The sequence below is a fragment of the Oreochromis aureus genome, linkage group 7 (assembly GCF_013358895.1).
Source record: "Oreochromis aureus strain Israel breed Guangdong linkage group 7, ZZ_aureus, whole genome shotgun sequence".
NCBI lineage: Eukaryota > Metazoa > Chordata > Actinopteri > Cichliformes > Cichlidae > Oreochromis > Oreochromis aureus.
Genome location: NC_052948.1, coordinates 45,788,922 through 45,809,004, shown reverse-complemented (window position 1 = coordinate 45,809,004; position 20,083 = coordinate 45,788,922). Strand labels below are relative to the sequence as shown.

Below are 20,083 nucleotides of genomic sequence, written 5' to 3'. Positions count from 1 at the left end.
TTATGCCTAATAAAGACCATAAAATGTGGAGGAAAATGTGATGTTCTTCAGCGATGCACTTGGAGCACCATCTAAGTTTGTCTCATAACTTCCAGCTGTGTGTACTTGAGTGTTAACTAGATTTTACTTGTACAACATTTTAGGTAAGAAATAAAGTGTCTTTTATCCCGCCACATTACTCTGACAGCTTAAAACACTGATAGGGTTGATTGCCTGTATTATAGCCTAATTGTCAGTGTTACTACTTTTGTCCTCATCAACCACCATTACCTGCATCTAAGTATATGTAAATGAAGTAATCAGCTAATCAGTTACAGTGACAAAAAAGGTTAAAATGTTGTCTTTTAATAACAGCCAGAGAGAAACTCACATTCAATTAAAATACATAAAAAGAAACTACTGCAGACATTTTATCTGCTCGTTTCATAAATGTTTATTGCACTCAGATTCTTAACAATACAAACAGGAATTGGACTACACAGAGATGTCTACAATGTGCTCAACACACTGTAAAATTCATAGCCTTCAACAACATAATTTAAAAGTCACTGGTTTTTGGTTCATTGACAAAATGCAATATAACAACCTAGTAGAATTACTGAATAAATATGCAAGGAAATAACCTTTCTCCAAAAACATAACAATATTATTAAGATGAGACAATGTGAGATAATTTGATGTTTACCACACTGACACAAGGACACTTGATTTTTCTGGCATTTTATGCATTTTTTGTGTTACTTTAAACAGCTTGAATATGTCCAGTAATTACTACATTTTATTGATCTCTTTAATGTACAGCACTAAAAGAATTTATGGCAAGGATGACATGCAGATGAGAGTCTTTAATCAATCAGTGCTATGGTAACGCATGGCCCAAAAATAAAGTAAATACATCACCCAAAATGTAACAGCACAAATATATGAGTGTGATAGACTTGATAGGATACTTCAGTTCAACTTTCTTCTCCTCTTTGCTTATGTAGCAATATTAAAAACATGTATTGGTTATTACACAGTTTGATTCTCATGCTGCTTAATAGGGCTCCAGTGCAGAGTTAAGGTCAGCTTTGTGAAATAAAATATTTTTAAGGCTAAAACAGAGTGAGTCTGCAGTCTGCCCCGTCCCACCCGCCAATCCCTCTCTTTGAAAAACAAAAAATACTTTTTATTTATCCTAAAAGCATCAGCTTTCTCACACCACCATTAAATTCAGAAATTAAATAAATTCAAATGGTGTACCAATAAATTACAAATTGATGGGAGACCAGAATGGAGACACTGTGCATTAAATAGCAAAATATTACATATGGCTGTTGTCCTATCTACCAACAACTGAGAACTCCGGTTGCAAGCTATCTCATATTGAACGAAAACCTGGAGAATACAAAGCAACAGGGAACCAACACAGTTTCACAAACTCAGGTGTGGGGTAGGATGCTGGAGTTTTCAATCATCATTATCCTTGCAGTGCTACTCCAATTGCTCCTGCCAGCTATGATTCCTACAAAGATTTTGAAACCAGTAGGCAAGCATTAAGAAACAATGCCATGGAGCATGTCAGGTTTGTACAAAGTTTGTAAACATTTGTATTTTTAGAAGTCTGTCTTGTCTGTGACATGAGTGTTGCAGCGGTTTAGTGTTAGCGATGGTAGTATAGTATATATCCTTTAGACGTGGCTGCATTTGATGCAGCTGTAGGTACTTTTTTTAGCGAACAGAACTCGGGTGTATACTACAAAGGAAGTTCAACATAGCCAGGCTTGCTTTATATTAGCTGGCATGACAAAACCTTAAACCCCAGTTGGAGATAATGGGTATCACGATAGTGGTTATCAACTTTCTGTTAAGAAAGGCTTTCTGATTCAGGCTCCGAGCACACTCAAACACAAAACGGGGTGTTTCACGTGTTATATGACTCTGCTTCCGCATAAAATGATCCCCGCGAGTGCCACCTCTTAATAGATGAAAAACAATCTGATGATTTAGTGCACGCAATGATTAAACCTGGCTTGATAATATATTTGTTTTAATGCTGCCGTTAATTTCTGACGCAAGGTCTGCATATCAGAGCTCTGAAAGTTTAAACCAGATACATTTAAACATTAAATGCTGCTGTCACATAGCCTACTAAAGCACATAGAGAACTTGCTTTTGTTTTTGCCAGCTCAAAGTGAAATTCATTTTACTGATTGAATACGTATTCTTGGTGACAAATGGTCTGATCGATTTTCCATTTTGTGTTCTAGCAGCTCCAGCAATGTAAAACAGACTTAGCAGCAGATAAGAATCATGCACAAAAACATCTATACATTTTCTGCATCACCAACTGAATGCATACGAATTCCAGTGACAATACAATGAACAGTTTGTGCTTTTGGAATTTTACAGCATTCAGTGGTTTCAGTGAGGTACGGCTTAACAAGTTGCATATATAAAACATATTACTCCAGCAGAGAATCTGTACAGTACTTAACACATGGTATTAATTAAAGAATCAGTGAGAACATGGTGCTTCAAGCTGATTTTCAACTGAAACTAAACATAAATTGCTCCTGACAAGGTTATGTGTTTAGCATAGGTTACCACGGTGAGTAAGCCAGGTAAAAAGAAAGTCACCTTTGTGACACTGAAAACTCTGACTTTAAGCTTCAACACAGCTTGCTAAGCCATTACTCTCACTTCTGAGTACACCCCTCAGAGCTTTTCACTTTTAAACACTTTCCAAACTACAAAGGTCATCCTACCCCTTAGAACATTTCTGCTTTGTTCATAATGGGAACAGCTCTGTGTAAGAAAAAGAAAAGCTACTGTGTTTTTCATCCTACTAGACTAAAACTACCAGGTGAAGCAAAAACCAAACAAAGGAAAACAAAGAGCTAAAACCGAGGTAAAATCTATGAGTGAGATAAACAGCTGGAATATCATCTGAAGCAGATAACAGAATTTTATGCTACATCTGTCTGTATTTCAGTGATATTGTGGTTAGGCCATGGCTGGAAAGTCACTGGAAGAAAATTACAAAAATGTACAAATGTGAAATCTACAGAGAGAAATGTATGCAGCTCAGGCTGTGAATTTTAGTGACAGTTGCTTGAAAAATGTCAGTAAAGCCTAACGACTGCTCCAGAATGTTCTCAACTGTTGTCTCATGTTTGGGCACGATGTGTACAAGATTGACGGATAGAACTTTAATACCGCAACAAAAAGATAATAATGTGCTCTCAAAGTCCCACAGAAAAAATGATAATGTGGTCAACAAAATAAAAAGTGCTATTGATTGTATTAACAAGGCTACCCTTAAATGAACTTTGAAAGATGTAGTAATGTTCTGTTTTTCACCTTTACAGTCCTACATAAGTTTCCTAAAACATGAATTGAAAAGATAAACAAAATTCCATTAAGTATCCCTATTACGGTTTAATAGTTCCACCACAGCACATAATATTGGAGTTTGGACTCTTTTCAGTCCACACCTTAATGTTTTAAATTTAATGTTCCCTGAATGTTACTGAATGCAATTTAATGAATGCTGGTACTCGGTTATGCTATGAGCTAACTGTGCAGTAAACATTAAAGCTGCCAGCTGCATTCAGCGACATCAATGTTAGTGTGTGCTACTTAAACCTAACACAAGAAAACAGTGATGTATCGATAAAGTGCTTCACAGGCTCAAAGCCTTATGCTTTATTTAATGTAAATACATGTTTAGCAAAGGTCAGACTGATTGTTCAGTACAGCAGCCATTAAAAGGGGAAGGAAGGAAGAAAAAAAAAAAAATCAGTGCCTCAGTAACTTAAAAATCAGTTGCATCTTAGGCTTATTCTAAAGAGACACCATGCCAGTGTGTTTAATCTTAAAAAGTTTGCATGATCAGATCCACTAGACCAATATAAGGCCCAGTGGCCAGAATCAGCCCGCCAAAATGTCCAACCTGGCCCACTGGATGGCTTTGGAAATTGTGAAGGAGGGCATAAATTTTAAACTTAACTATATTTTCACAAGTTTTACAGCTTTTCCTACTGACCTCCTCACTGATCGTTCATACTTCACCAAAGTAAATAAACACAAGTAAACCATTAAATAAGAGAAAGCTCCTGTTTTTTTCACCATCTACTATTTTTACAGTCAGTTCAGCATTAAAAAAAAGACATTCTGTCAATTAATGAAAATACATTTATTTTTATATTTTTTTTGTAATTTTACACATTTACTTCCTACAATTTAAGCCCAAAGCAACATTTCTATATTGTGTAGAAAAACGGATTTATTCTTGAAATTGCACTTGTTTCTTTATACTGAAATATCTCAGGGACTAAATGTGTGATTAAACACTATCAGAAAGGGGAGTTTCACCGGTCTGGCCCACTTAAGATCAAAGTGGGCTGTACGTGTATGTGGCCCACAATGTAAAATGAGTTTGACATCCCTGCATTATAAGAAACGGATTCAACTTGAGTTACTCAAGATAAAACCCAGTAGACTATAACCTGAACCTGAATTGAATTGACTGAACTACTGATTTAATAACCCAAATGAGAGCTACAGTGAGAACTGACTGGACTGCAGCTAAATTAAAGAGTGTTAAATAAGAGTATGTTTCTTCCTTTTCCAAACTTCTTTACTTCAAGACTTACTCTGATGCTCATGTGCAATTACACTTTGTTGTTCTTCTAAGAAGTAGAGGAATGCCTCCTCTGAATGTATGTGTAGACTTTAACACAGTGGTCCCAACAATCCAGCACTAGCAGCTGTCCTTTCTGGGTAGTGGCCACTCCCACAGGACAGGTCAGCCCTTCCTGGATTAAAATATTGTATCCACCTTCTTTTGGAAACTGGAGGATTTCTTTCCTGCCACTGTCTGTAACCAGCAAATCTCCATTGGAATCCACACACATGCCAGTGATACAGCGGAAGTCTTCCGTCTCCGAGAAGAAATGGCTGAGCTGTTTGCCAAGCTGGCCATCAGTACCCACCGAGCCAATGGAAAAGCCACCCTCCAGGTGGGGCTCATTCTGGCGTTTCTCAAAGTTCAGGGCCAAGCCCTGGGTAAAATAAACCGTTCCAGCTGCATCACATGTCACAAACTTTGGCCGTACAGCAGAGCATAGTCTGTTGTAGCTGACCACACCTACGTTGCGGTCCACCGCTATACACCACAGCTTGCCACCTTCGACATCTGACACCACAAACTGGCCTGATGGCATGGCAGTAATACCCCAGGGTTTAATCAGTTGGTTCTTGTGGCAGGCCACACAGTGTCCATCCATGGTGTAAACTTTAACTGAGTTATCGTAGTTGTCAGTGACACCAATCAAGCCTTGTGCAGTCACAGCAATAGATAAGGGGATGAGGTTAGGCAAATCAGCCCCCAGGAAGCTCAGGACAAAGTTGTCAATGCTACTAGCGCTGCGCCGAATTTCACGTTGGAAGCCTTTCCGATTAAAAATCTGGATACGGAAGTTCCCACGATCAGCCACCAGTACCTCACCTTGAGGGGTCACACAGATGCTGACAGGCAGATTGAAACTCCCAGGTAGAGTTCCCTTGGAGCCCATCTTCTTCACAAACTGGCAGACTGGGGGCCCTGAACTTGCCCGCGCCGTTCCAGGTGAACCTCCTCCTGCATCCATAGACTTTGATTTAAAGCTGCTTGGAGAACCACACACTGCCTCCTCCACAGCTGCAACCATGTCAATGTCTCGGTAAAGATCCACTGGAGCCACCACTTCACCTCCTGTAGCTCCTGCCCCCTCTACATCACTTTCAAGTGCAATTTCTAACCCACTCTCCTCATCATCTGTATTGATGGTGTAAGTTCTTGTGGTCAGCTGGCCCACTTCTAGAGGTTTAGACTGCTCTGTTCTGATCAGCTCTGGCTGTTGCAGTTGAAAGGTTGCGGGTAAACTGCTCCTCAGATCCAGTTCCTCGTCATCACTGTCTCCGCCATCGTCTTTTAGCAGGGCAATGTCACTTTGTCTTGCTCGCATTGTCAGATAATCACAGCGTGACACCACTTTGACCTCTGCAATGTTAAGAAGATACGTCTGCTCCTCCAGGACCTGCGCATTGAGCTTTTCTACTTCTGCCATGGAAGTCCTGAATGTCCTTCGAGACCTGCTGAGCTCCTCTTGAAGACGTAGCTCAGCTGTAGTGTAGTCCTGCTGTATTGTTCGGTACTTTAGTCTCAAGGACTTGGAAATGTTTTCAATTACTGTCTTTTTCTTCTGAATTTCTCCTATAACATCACGGAGAGCCTCCAGTTTACCACCCAGGTCCTTACGACGCTGTTCAGCAGCCACCCTTATCGGCTGGACTGAATGTCCTTCATGCAGGTGGCCCTCTCCTTTGCAGAGCTCACAGAGAACTGAGGCACAATCATGGCAGTACTGTCGCGGCAGGCGATTGCAGCAGGATTTGCACATTAGGGCGGCGGCGGCAGCACTGCAGGACATAGTGCAATCGAGAATCTTGAGCACAGTGAGATTGTCGGCCAACTGGGAGATGCTGCTCATACGGGAGACCTTGCTACAAAAGGGGCAGCGGACACCATTGATAGTATTGGCCAACAGCTTCTCCAGACACTGCCGGCACACTGTGTGACCACACTGCAGGAGCTTGGGTCTCATTTGTTCCTGGTTGTAGGTTTCCAGGCAGATAGGGCATTCGAGAACCTCCCTCATTAGATCTGGGTCAAAAGCAGCTGCCATTGTGGTCCTCACCTTAAATGGAAGAAATGAAAAGTTCTGTAACACTATGCCACACTGTGTAACACAGAAGCAGACGAAACTAACAGATATTCAAAAAATAAACACAGGATGCAGCCACGCTTATTTGCCAGGTCAAGTTTAAGGAAGATGCTAGATAACAGAGCAGATTAGATCAACATTAACGGTTAGGTAGACACAGTTCAATGACGAGGAGCTACTGAAAACCGACATATGGTGAGTGATGGCGTGTATCAGCAAGCTAAGAGACACACCGTGTCATGCTAATGACAAACGGGAGTACTAGGTTATAACCTACACCAAGATAATGCTAACTTGTTGTTTTACAGTAGGTTGACACTGCAGTCCAGACTTACAAACGAAAAGTAAACCGTAGGCCTCACCACAATACGACAAATGCCCTTAGCCCTGCACATAAACAGCAGTGTTATTCAACGACAGTACTGACTTTGAAGGGCGTGCATTCAAACGTAAGAAAGGCGACTCGTCGTAAGAGTCTCTCGAGGCATTTCTGCTTTGAAACATTACCTTCAATTCACTGTTTTGCTGGTTGAAAGTGCAGCGCTGTTGTGGGGCGTTCTGTATCTTTCTGCTATGCAGCTGCTAGTAAAGACTGCAGTGCTGACGACGTCACGCACACACAACCGGGATGTTACGCAATACGCACAGAGGCGAGCCCTACGGTTGTTTTGATTGGCTGCCGTTTAGTAAACGGAGAGCGCAGTTTTTCAGGGTTACTAGAGCTGTGTTTTTCATGACAGCGCCACCTAGTGACGTGGATGACCTCAGAAATTCCCAAAAGAAATGCAACTCTATACCAAATGTTTGTTTGTTTTTTATACAAAATTCTATTGGTTTGGTAAGATTGGTATATGCAGTGAATAAACACAGAGGCAAAAAGCAAGAGTAAGCATTGCATGTTTAGGTGTGATGTAAATGCAATTAGATGCATTCATAAAATAAGATAAGATAAGATAAGATAAGATAAGATAAGATAAGATAACCTTTATTAGTCCCACACGTGGGAAATTTGTTTTGTTACATCAGAAAGTGGACAGTGCAAAGTTATATAGCAAAATTAGAGAACACTTGAATAGAATAAGAATAAGATACTGTACACAACTGTACAGAATAGAGTAGAATAAAATAAAATACTATATACAATAGGATAAAAATAGAATACAAATGCTATATACAACTGAGTAAAAATACAACTTTGTCAGAAAAAGAGTATTGCACATGTGTGGGTTTGTGTGTTTGATCAGCTGTAAAGTCTTTGTTGTGGAGTCTGACAGCAGTGGGGAGGAAAGACCAGCGAAATCTCTCCGTCCCACATTGTGGGTGCCGCAGCCTGCCACTGAAGGAGCTGCTCAGTGCTGTTAGAGTCTCCTGCATGGGGTGGGAGATGTTGTCCAACAGGGATGACAGCTTAGCCACACCATTCTCCTGTCACTCACCACTTTCACTAGGTCCAGAGGGCATCCTAGAACAGAGCTGGCCCTGCGGATCAGCCTGTTCAGTCTCTTCCTGTCCCCGGCAGAGATGTTGCCACCCCAGCAGACCACACCATAACAGATGGCTGAGGCCACCACAGAGTCATAGAAGGTCTTCAGGAGTGGGCCCTTCACTCCAAAAGACCTGAGAACCATATGTGTCCTCCCAGCAACTTGTTAATTCAACAGTAAAATGCAATAAACACAATAAAATTATTGCAATGTCATTTTAGCAGAATATCCTTCTCCATTAAAGCTACCCCCTTTTAAGTTAGATAACTGGTTAACTTGTAACCAAGTAACCAAACTTGTAGCTGAGAAAACTATTCTCCCATAGCATACCTGAAGCAGTGTTCACAAGCTTTGTTTTTAAAAGAAGGCAGTAATTACACAGAGTGACCACTTGATGTCAGAATAGGTCTACTTAGAATGTTCACACGATACAGATATCAGCTACAAAATTAAAACGACTGACAGGTGAAGTGAATACCACTGGTAACCCAGTTACAGCACAATGTTCTGGGTCCCGGCATTCATGTGGATTACTCTGACATGTGCCACCATTGTTGCAGACAAAACAGCACTGGCTTGCCGCATAGGTCATGTCCCACCTATTCTGCAGAAATGCCGACCAGCTAAGGCAACATAAGTCTGTGATTTTGACCTGGTCTGCAAACTCTCCTGATACCAGTCAAACATCAATGGGATATGCAGGAACAAGCCTGGAGGAGGCCCCACCCCACAACCCATAGGACCCATCAGATTAGCTGCCAGTGTCTGGTGCTAGACATCACACCACACTGCTGAAAACTCCCATGTCAGTGCCCCAGTGGGTGAGAGCTGTTGTGTCAGCTGCAGAGTTGCAACACTGAGCTCGTGGCTTTAATGTTGGAGCTGATGATGTAATTTACTTTAACAGGACTATCTAAAAATGGCCCACTTTAAGATATATCCTAAGATATACTTAATATTTCTTTTAGCCTACTATCATCAGAGCCGTAATTGTTGTGCTGCACTTTTTTCACTATATTAGTTAAAAGAAATGTATATAATTCACAAGATCTGTACTTAAAGCAGGGACCTGTTAAAATCACTAGTTAGTATGGACCTGTTACAGTTGTCTTACTAAAGAAATAACATCATCCACTCATAGTGAGTGTATCTGTATCTAATTGCCTTAGAAAGATACCTGACTCTGTTGCTGTTGTTGCGTGGGCAACATCACTCTGGCCAAAGGGGATGGGTCCCTGTTGACTTAATTATGATGCAACCAGTCTACAAAGAGATTTTAATTAACAAAGACAGATCAAGATTAATAGCAAGTAACCTCACCACATTTATCTCTTTACAGTGTTTTGGTGACAGGCAAGTCTTGCACAAGCATCACATCTATTCCACACAGTAAAGAGCTGTCACAGCTAAAGAGGCAACAAGCTGGGTCACTCCTTAAACTGCGATTTTGGGGTAATTTCCCTAAATGTGTGTGGAGTGTACTTTATACAGCACAAATAAGCAGGCTCACAGACACAGGTGCACAATGCTTAGGTGATATGGGATTTATTGTGGGAGCTGGTTGACAACATCTCTTTTCATTGTCTGTGCTTCCTTGTGAAGTGAGTGTAATTGGGCTCATGGGCCACCCATTGAGCCTGTTTGCATTGTGTTTCAAATGAAGTTACCACCCACCTTTAAAGTGTCATCTAGGTGGACACAGGGAATACGTCACAAAGACACACAAACTTTTCTTTGACACACAGACTTACGGAACAAGTAATGGCTACCTGACATGAAATACAGCTTAGATTTAATAACTAAACATTGAGCACAGATGGTTATTTTAGAGCCACTTTTTAATATTATCCTGGAAGAATCCACTCTGGTATATTTGTCTAAACCCAGTATTCTTTTTGGATAAGACACTTAATTGTTGCAACAACTTTGTTGTCAAATTTTTACTTACCTCGATTTTTAATTGAAACGATCATGGTAATGCCACATAAATGTAATGCAAATTAGAATAGTTAGAAAATGTTTGTTTTGTATTTGCAGATAAATATTTCACATTTTTTATAAGATACCTGCTATCTTCTTTTACGCATTGCATGCTGTAAATTTGTTATTTTATGCCTGCAGTTTTAATTTCTGCAAAGCTAATTCTTAATAAGCTAATTGGCCCAACTGAACAAGTAATGAAGAGGAAGTAAGCTACAAACTTAAACTGTCTACATTTTAAGTAAGTGTGAGTATAGAGTAGGATTTTGCACACTGCTGTTTTTGTACATGTGTAGAGGCTGATCTTTTAATTTACGCTGATAAAAACTGATTTGTTTTCAGTAATATGCGTCTGATTTTGCATATTTCTCATTGTGTTTTCTCCACAGTTTGTTACACAGCGAGACAGTGCATTATATTTAATTGTTATATCATGAAAGAAGCTTTGGTGCACTCTTTTTTATTGTTTTAGAAAACATATATTATCGCTTAGTTGGAAAACTCGCATTTCTTTGGAAAGTAAACGGAAACAAAAGCACATCTGCCACATCAGCACAGATGGCAGATGTGCTCCACTGAAACATGTGGCTTGCTGTGTCCTCCAAATCAATCACTCAACACCCGATTAGCAATCTCTCTCCTCCCCTGTTTCTTTCACTTCCTCTTCTTTCCATGGGGTGTGTTATTTTCCTGGTTAAGGAGGAAATGATGAAAAAGAATCTCCCCAAACTCCAGTGAGGACATCAAAAAGTGGTAATTGACACTTATGAGAAGAAACCAGGCACATCCCCTCCCCCCTTCTTGTATCCCCTAGCCATTCCTCTTTTGTCTATGACAGCTGATAGTCGTAAGGGATTAGGTTTTTTGTTTTTTTTCTTTCAAGTAAATCCAGATGGTGATATTCTATGCAACTAATCTTCTTCTTCTCCAAGCAAACAGAGTAAAGAAAAAGGGGATTGTCTTTATAATTATGAAAGCCTACATACAAAAAATGAAAGAATCTGACACTGTGGCATCAATCATTTAAAGTAAATCAATATTGCGCTTAATTGTTTATCTCCTTCCTTTGACCAATGCCCCATATAACACCCCTTTCTCCCCCGAAAACCCCTCCAGAGGCAACAGAGCAGGGTATTGGTGGAGGTGGGCGTCGTGAGCTGAAGTCACTTCCCTTCATCAGCTACCTGTCGGCGCTGCAGAAGAGCCAGCTTTTATCTGATGACATGGTGAATGGCGTGGAGATCCGCTGCGAAGAAAAGGGCAGCTGTCCAGCTGGCTGCCACCTATGCCATCACCAGGCCATGATGGGCGGAGTATCGGGAAGAGGCCGCAGTGGTAACGGCAGGACTGGTGAACAGCCTTCCCCCATCCCTGTTCTGCTGGAAGTCAGCCGCGTCGTGCCCCTTTACAGCTTGGTCCAAGACAACATCACCAAAGAGGTGAGAAAGCAGCGTGGGAGTATAGGAAGCTCTGTGTCTGTGTGCCAGCTTACTTGCACATGCATGTGTGCAAAGGGAAAAGGGACAGATGAGAATGTGAACTGTCAACCTAATTAAGAGGTGTGATGCTACTCAAAGCAAAAGCAATCCGCATACAGGAATAAACTTTCACAACTTTATTTAAACATCAGATGTTTTTTTTTTTTAATGAAATGCTCAATTTTATCATTAATAGCGCAATATATAGATAGATAGATAGATAGATAGATAGATAGATAGATAGATAGATAGATAGATAGATAGATAGATAGATAGATAGATAGATAGATAGATAGATATGCACATCTGTCTTCACATCTTTACACTGCTGGTGGTTTGTGCTGACAAGCTGGCAGCTAAATACTGCACCACTGGGCATTCAGTTAATGGTGATGTAATCAAACTTTCTAACTGTACATATTTGTTGTCGTCTGAAGCGTTTAACTGATGCAGTTATAAGAATTCAACTCTAGGTGGCATTGGTTGGTTGACTTTGACTGCTGGAAACGAATATTGTAAAACAGAGGGACTAAAAAGGATGACATCATGGTTTTCTCTTGTGGGGAAGTCGATGTGTATATGTGTGGGATATGCGCGCCCGTGTCTAAACAAGTATATACAGCCGAATGTAATATCAGCTTAATTGCCACGTGCTGCTCTATGATTCATCCCATTTGAGATGTCTTTGGATCTTTTTGCAGAGAAAGTTAATCATATCACGTTTCCTTTCCATAAGCAAATTTACTAATGGGGTCTGGCTAAATATTAGACCATATTATCTCTGTTTGGTCATTCAGCACTTTTTTCTTTTTGATACCTAAGTTTTGACAACTTTGTCTTCTCAGTGTGAGTAAACAAGATTTCAGGTAACGTCCACCTAAGACATGTGCATGCATATATACGGAGAAGTTTAGCTCATGCTTTACCCTTATAAAGCATTCAGCAATCAAATGTATGTGTGTGTGTATATCTATCTATATATATATATATATATATATGTGAACCTATGATCGCACATACACGACATAGCTTCCTGTACGTGCCTCCCATAACAAGTACCACAGCCCCAAAGAAAAGAAGGCACAATCAATAGCAGACGGCCCATGGTGGGCTTCATCAATACCTAAACGTGAGGAAGAGTAAAATGTCTCTGTTGCCTCTCTTCCAAACACCTTGCTATCCATCCATCCTTTTCTCTTCCCTTACCCACTAGTGGTCTTCTGGGGGTTTAGAGAGTGAGATGTATGAGAAGGAGGAGGAGGAGGAGGAGGAGGAGGAGGAGGAGGAGGAGAAGGGCTAGACTGCAGTGGATCGCTCAGCCCTTCTGAGGTAGCTTGAGGCAGGATTATTAGCTTCTTATTGATGTCATCGACCTCTTGGGAGGGAGGGGAGTCCATCACTGCTCCTCTTTTCTTCGCTTTCTCTTCTTCTCTCGGCCACAGCTGCTTCTAGTCAGAATGGCACATACCTACATTGCATTAGAGACAAGCGACGACCTGCCTCGCTACACACGCAACCACCCTCTCGCTCTGTCGCTCTCTTCCTTTATGTGTGTCCGTCTCACACGCGCAATTTTGCTTGAGACTGTCTTTCTACTTGGCTGAGTCTATCAGGAAAGACAGCTGCCATGTTGCAAAAGCTTTCTCAGAGATGAAGTACTTTTTTTTCCCCTTTAGCCCATGGAAGCAATCAAAATAGAAGCTTTGTTATCTAGTTTATGATTAGGTGGACCGAGATCATATCTATATGTGTCGACCACTTACTCTTTCTTTGCCTCCTTTTGTCCCTCTTTTCCGAGGTCCTGGCATCTGTCAGTAACCTCCCCCCCAGCTGCCTGATTGTTTGACAGGACGCATCACATCCATTTCACTTCTGACTCATGTGACGCCAGAAGGGGATTTGGTCACAATGTGAAATCAGCCTTTTCTTGTAAAGACTATAACAGAACATTTTTTTACAGTCAACTAAAACTAAACAAAAAAGAAACCTAAAGTGAAAATTGAAAATAGGCTTTTGAAACAGATGAAAGCTAAGCGAACTGATACTGGATGGTTATAAAACCTCAAAATAAAGTAACAATATACAAGAAATGTCTTTATTTTTAGTCTTTGTAGTCCGCAGTGTGACTTTTTTTTTTGGTTCTCAATGAAAGTTTATTGCAACATCTTCAATAGTGGCAATTTACCTTTTTAAAAAGTGATCCTTTCAAATGCTGACTAACACAAAGATGTAATTCCGTGTATCCATGTCGTTTGAGTCCAAACAAGATTTCAGTCCCAGAGCTTGTGGGTTTTTTGATTGCTTATTCATTCTTCATTTGCACTTTTAGGTGGATTTATAGATGATAATGATTATTTTTGGAAGTGTAGACTTGAGGTTTCCTCCGTCTTTGTTTTGGTGCTGAATGCCTCTCATGTTGCTCTGTTCTCTGGCAGGGCGTCTTTTAGATCGAGTCTTGACTTGAATTCAACTGGAACCAGTCTTGGAATTGCACTGGTGGTCTTGCTTACTGGGCAGATGCATGTATGAAAATAAATACATGCATATGCAGATTACCACAGACTTTTTTAGTACCACAGAAGAAAAAAACCAAGGTAAAAAATAAAATAAAATAAAATGAAATAAAGCTTGTTGCTTGCCAGTAGTTCTGTGTTGCTATGACTGAATTATGGCAAACCTTTTGAACAAATTGGTTGTGAGTCTAATGGGTCAGAATGCTCTATATCTTGGAGAATTGTTGCTATCATGCTCTGACCATAATCCAGTACTGCAGCCCCTCGCAGGGGTGTGTCTCCAATATTTTCCAAGTAGATGAGAGACGACAGGTTTAAAATGAAAGCAGCAACACCATTAACCAAGAGAGTACAGTAGGCACTGCATCGGGAGCAAGTAACATACAAAACCGATAGTTCTTATTCGAGATAGAGCACCTTGTAACACGTAGCGCAAAGTCCAATTATACAATTAGAAGTAACTGGACAGATTGCATCATGTCAAACAAAACTGTTACAATAAATATTTAATGGAGTATCATGTCAAATGCTTCTCGAGTTCACCTTTAGGACAGTTGTTGTGGACTCTAATAAACCTTTACTGTCACCTTTAGCGAGTGGAATTTAGTTCGACTGATAAAATGCCTGACTTGGCTAAAGATAGTGTTTTTAATTCACTGACCTGTTGAATTATGAAATATGATGTGGTGTGTTTTGATGAATTTGGCTGAAACTCATACAGCGCTCACGCCGTCGCGCCTAAAAGCGGGGAAATGATCAGTAAACAGCAGTGTGCCGGTTCCATCCGCAGCCACGCATGCCCAACACATAACAGAACCACTGTGTTTGACAGATGAGGTGGTGGACAGTAAAGGATTTTTATGTTTGTGTGTGTGGTTTCATCACTCTATAGAAATTTATTCCAGATCTGCACACGTTTCCTTTTTTTATGCTTTTATTAAGTGCACTACTGCCATTGTGGGGTTTCTGTCGCCCTGAATCCTCAGAAGGTATATTCACGAAGTCTTCTCTTTTCATCTTTGGCAAAGAATCATGTGCACCTACTTCCTGGAGGACATTATTAACTTGCTTTGCAGAGCAGCCATAAAGTTCTTTTTTTCTCTCCCTTCAGGTCACAGAGTTTATTTGGTTTGTAGAACAACAACACTTCCTGAATACTGCTGCAAATTTATGTGATAAACTAACTTTCTAGATTCCAGAATCATAAATCTAATTAAAATTTAATTTAGTTTAATTCGATTCAATTCAATTTAAGGGGGAAAAAAAGCAAAGAGAGAGGGGGAAACAGAGAGAGATGAAAAAAGGCAAAGACTAAAGCAACAATAACAAAGAAGGAAGGCGAACGCTCCTGTAGGGTAGATAATTAAACAATTTTCTATAAAACCTGCATGGTCAGTGCATACTATCTACATCCTCATCCACAAACATCCATTAATTACATCAGCAGCAGTACAGACTTGTTCTTTATGCTGCAGCCAAAACTGTGTAACAGCCAATTTGACCACACAGACACAAACCTTTCTTTCCAATAACAAAAGCCCCAAAAAGTGCATTAGTGTTCATACAGCTTACACAATGAATGCTTAAAAGTAGCATAGATAATTACCCCAGTAAAGGATATGGTTTGTTTTATCATTATTATTGTTATAATTGTTTTCTTAGCTCTTTTTAATTGCCTAATGCTATCTTGTAACAGAAAATAAAATAACACACTAACCATCACTTTACTTTGCTGGAAAGGTCAGATCGGCTCAGAGCATCTTCAGGCAGAACTGGCACCCCAAAAAACCCAAACCTTCCTAATATTTGAGAGTTTTCAAACACACTATCAACCTCTGTTTGAACCAACCTTTGAGCTGCCCCCACTGTCCCATTTCCTGGAAGGTTCCTAGAAGCAGCCCATTGGTTCCCTTGTTAACACCATTAGCCTTGAATGATGGAAAGGGCCAGATAAATGCACTGATGTGTGCATGCACGCACACGCACACACACACATAGAACATCATTACGGTGGGCTATGTGTGTGTGTGTGTGTGTGTGTGTGTGTGTGTGTGTGTGTGTGTGTGTGTGTGTGTGCGCGCTCTGACTTACACTCTTTACCACCACTGGTGATTATTTTATAAATCAATACTCTGGGCCAGCTGGCCAGTGTTTTTGTGTATTAGCCTCTGGATACAGACAGTAATATGGTCAGCATAGACTAGACAAACAGATTAATACATTAAAGACGTCACTATGGCGTTGCTTGCTTACTTGTAAGTCACGACAGGCATCTACAAAAGTGAAAGGTCTAAATTGTGTTTTGGTGCCAGCGAGTCTGCAGGGTTTAAATGACGTCAAAGCTTGGAATTTGTGGCTTGAGTTGTTGCTGATGCTCTGTTGCCCTCAATGTTCACTGCTCTTGTCTTACATTTGACGTGGGGAGTGATTGCATTTCAGCTTGATTCGTTCAGTGTTGATAAGGTTAGCAGAGACAAAGTTGTGCCGTGTTTGCGAACCGGTAAAACGGCGTGTTAGAGGCACTAGCAGGTTCCTAAAAATGAATGTGTTTGAGGTGCACAAAGACTCTGAGAGAGAGCCTTCTTTACGGAAACACTACCTTTTCTAATATGAAGCCTAATGGATAATGTTTGGTTCTTACAGAATGTGTATGGATCTGTGGAGTTCTGGGAAATGCACAATATGCAGTTAATCAATAAAGTGTAGAGTAGCCTCCTCTTACCAACTGTGACTTATGTAGCAACCGCACTGAACACACGCACACTCTGACCCGGGATTTTCAGTGTGTTTGTTCATTTCATCACTGGATTTTTTTCCTGCTTATTTATTTCTTTTCACTTTCACCTGCCGCATACGTTGCTGTCTTCATCACCACGAGCCACCACACGCATTCTATCGTATTTAAATGCTTTTTTTTTTCCTGCTAAACTTTAAATCCTCGTCTTTATTTTACCTCCTGCATCCCCACCCAACTCCCACCTCGTTCCCTAAACCAAAATTAGATTCCCTGTTTACCCAAAGGAGAATGGCTTGCATTACTCTTCAAACATAAACACAGTGGTAATCGCTTTGTCTGTTTTTCACATGTGCAGCCATGCAATCAAGCGCAGAAACCCATATGGGTTTTTTTTTTTTTTCTAGGAATCTGATGGTGGTACAGGCACTGCGGTCCTGTGGTCTTTCTCTCTTTTGCCCCTGGTATTGTAGATCGTTTCTCATATTTGCCTAGACTGTGTGCGTGCATAGACCTTGAGCCCGTGTTTTTTTTTTCGTGTTGCATTTGTCTGTGGCCTGCTTCCCATTGATTTGAGGTGGCAAGACTACTGCTGTTGTTGTTTTCTGGCAGCAGTTTACCACATGGGTTCATCCGGTGGGGGGGGGGGTGGCATAATAACCTTTTTGGTTTTCCAGTGGATTATAATATGGCTGTGGATTATAGTGCTTGCCTGCCCCCTATAATACCTAATTTAGAGCCCTAGTACTATACTGGAGGATGTAATGATGAAGTGTGCGCTGCAAAAGGATCCATTCCCCAGTAAAGTCAGGGAATGTGTTTCAGTGTTGAAAGTCCCCATTTTCACACCTTTGTTTGTTGATTTTTTTCACTGTCCTATTTTATTTCTCTCTTTCTTCCTTTCTTTCTTTCTCCAGCCTCACCCTCTTTATTTTCCTCACTCTTTCCTCTGCTGCTCATTTAGGTCATTTCTGCTCTCAAGGTACTTTGGCTCGAGTGGAAGAAGTCAGTTCCCATGAAAGTCTGTTGAGCCTTCTTTGAGGCTCACAATGCAATGTTATGGAAATGCTAACATCAGCTTCTGAGTGCATACCCTGACTCAATTTTGGCCAAGCTGTTTGCCTCTCTGGTCAGGCCTATGACCAAAGTCAGCTCGAATGTCACTTCTACTAATCAACACACTGCAGAAAATCTTTGTTGGCGTTTCTCAAATGAAACGAAACAGTGAGCTGTTGAAATTAATCATGATCATGTTTGTTTTTCACTTTGTTTGTGTGCAGCATGTACTCAGTCGTCTTAGAGATGTATGCGTAGTCTCATCAGTTGCTCTGCTTTTGAATCGGTCTCATATGCCATGCGTTTGAACAGTATGGGGCCTCCTTCCTCCTTTTTGTTGGATACCTGGTACACAATGCTAATGTTTCTGCACAGCTTCGGGGCCCTTTTTTTGAGATCATGATCAAGCACATCTCCAAAGTAGACTGCATGAGGTAACACTACCAACCAGTTAGAGCACATAAATTACTGAGTGCTCCATTGATCTGTAGTGTGACGGGGAGTCATAGTGATGGTGAACTCCCTTGAACTCACCCTCTAGCATGCCTGCAGCTTTAGGGAAAGCCCTGACATTATGTTTTATTGCTTTGATGGTTATATTGGCATTTTGGTGCCTTTTAGAAGATGGCTGAGCTACAACCTTTTTTTTTCTTTTTTCATCCACCTGTAAATGAAGTAGCACAAGGAGATGCCATAAGATGATCTCATCTATTAATATCTCACTACCCGCTACCCTGGAATGGGAGGTGGCTAGTGTCACAGCTCTCACTCCTCTATCATAGAAGTCACAGTGCATCTATGATATCACAGTGTAAGCATGGTGATAGTGTCACAGTGTTAATGCTAGTGTGATGTTCCTGCCTTCTGGTAATTGGGAACGGTGGGTATGAAAAGGTCACTCTCTTTTTGACTGTGTGTGTGTGTGTGTGTGTGTGTGTGTGTGTGTGTGTGTGTGTGTGTGTGTGTGTGTGTGCCCCTTTGCTGTTACACCTTTATGAGACTTACATTGAGTACTGAACAATTTTGCAACGTGAGGGCATTTTGACCAGTCCTTACTCTGTCAAATGTAAGACTATAGTTTTACTGGCTATCTCCTGGAGTTCATTTCAGGGAACTGTCAAAGGTAAATGAAAAATTGACTGATATAAGATGTGTGTCTGTGTGTGATCTAATGTGGAGGAAACCAGTGGAGGAAACTGGTTGAGGGGGTGGCCTGGGTGGGAGGTGAGGAGGGGGGATGGGATAAGCATAGCTGGACAGTAAGCCCATGTTCCAAAAGATAATTGCATTTCTCTCACCTGTTACCCTTTACAGGCCTTAAAGAGCGCCACAATGAGCTCATATTGGTGTGCTGGAAAGGGCGATGTCATCGATAACTGGTGTCGCTGTGACCTGAGTGCCTTCAGCAAAGATGGCCTGCCTAACTGCAGTCCCCTCAGGCAGCCGATGTAAGTGTGAGGTGACACCATGACACTTTGGAATCCATGCACATACACAAGAGAGGTTTTATGGATGCATGCACCAGTGCACTGCAGGGACACTTATACGCACATGGATATGCGCACACATACACACTTACCTGTCTCTCTCGACTCCAGGGGCACTTGAGAAAGCTGTAGACATAAGCACAGTCCCTGAAGTTCTAATAACTGTCAGTCGGCCCTTACACTTCCCTGACAAGAACATGCTCTCATTCAGGGTGTCCTAATAATACCCCTGAGCCTTTTGTGAGTCATCCGCCCAAGCGATTGTTGCCTTAAAAAATCTTTAAAAAGAAACAGGAAGTTGAAAGGGCAAGACTTCAGATGATAAATCAACTAAACTCATAAATAAATCATAACTAAAAAAATGAACAAACTGGATTTATTTTATTTTTAATTTGCATAATTAAAGCTGTAAATTCTGTTATGACACACATCATTAATGCATTCAAAAGAATTGTCCTTATTATAGTGTAGTTGACACAGAGGATTATAAAGTCCAAGTCCAAGAAACTGACAACATAAGATCATATTTCCCTACCCTCCTAATGCATGGATACCCAAAGGCTGGAAGAGCAGCAGCAGGAGCAAAAACAGAATAGGTGCAA

General features: G+C 40.9%; 2 protein-coding genes across 2 annotated transcripts in view; one reads left to right on the top strand and one right to left on the bottom strand.

Moving 5' to 3' along the window:
- The window catches only part of LOC116331839 (astrotactin-2), a 273,527-nt gene that overhangs the window by 207,343 nt on the left and 46,101 nt on the right, over window positions 1-20,083 (top strand). Inside the window, exons 17-18 of the mRNA XM_039615109.1 lie at window positions 11,330-11,652; window positions 19,309-19,442. Of these exons, the coding sequence (XP_039471043.1) occupies window positions 11,330-11,652; window positions 19,309-19,442 (457 nt within the window). The remainder of the gene's footprint in view (window positions 1-11,329; window positions 11,653-19,308; window positions 19,443-20,083) is intronic.
- trim32 (tripartite motif containing 32) lies at window positions 419-7,357 on the bottom strand. The gene is made up of 2 exons (XM_031754505.2): window positions 7,257-7,357; window positions 419-6,722 (listed from the first exon to the last, which is right to left on the bottom strand). The coding sequence occupies exon 2, from the start codon at window positions 6,708-6,710 to the stop codon at window positions 4,674-4,676; it is 2,037 nt and encodes a 678-aa protein (XP_031610365.1). The 5' UTR covers window positions 6,711-6,722; window positions 7,257-7,357; the 3' UTR covers window positions 419-4,673.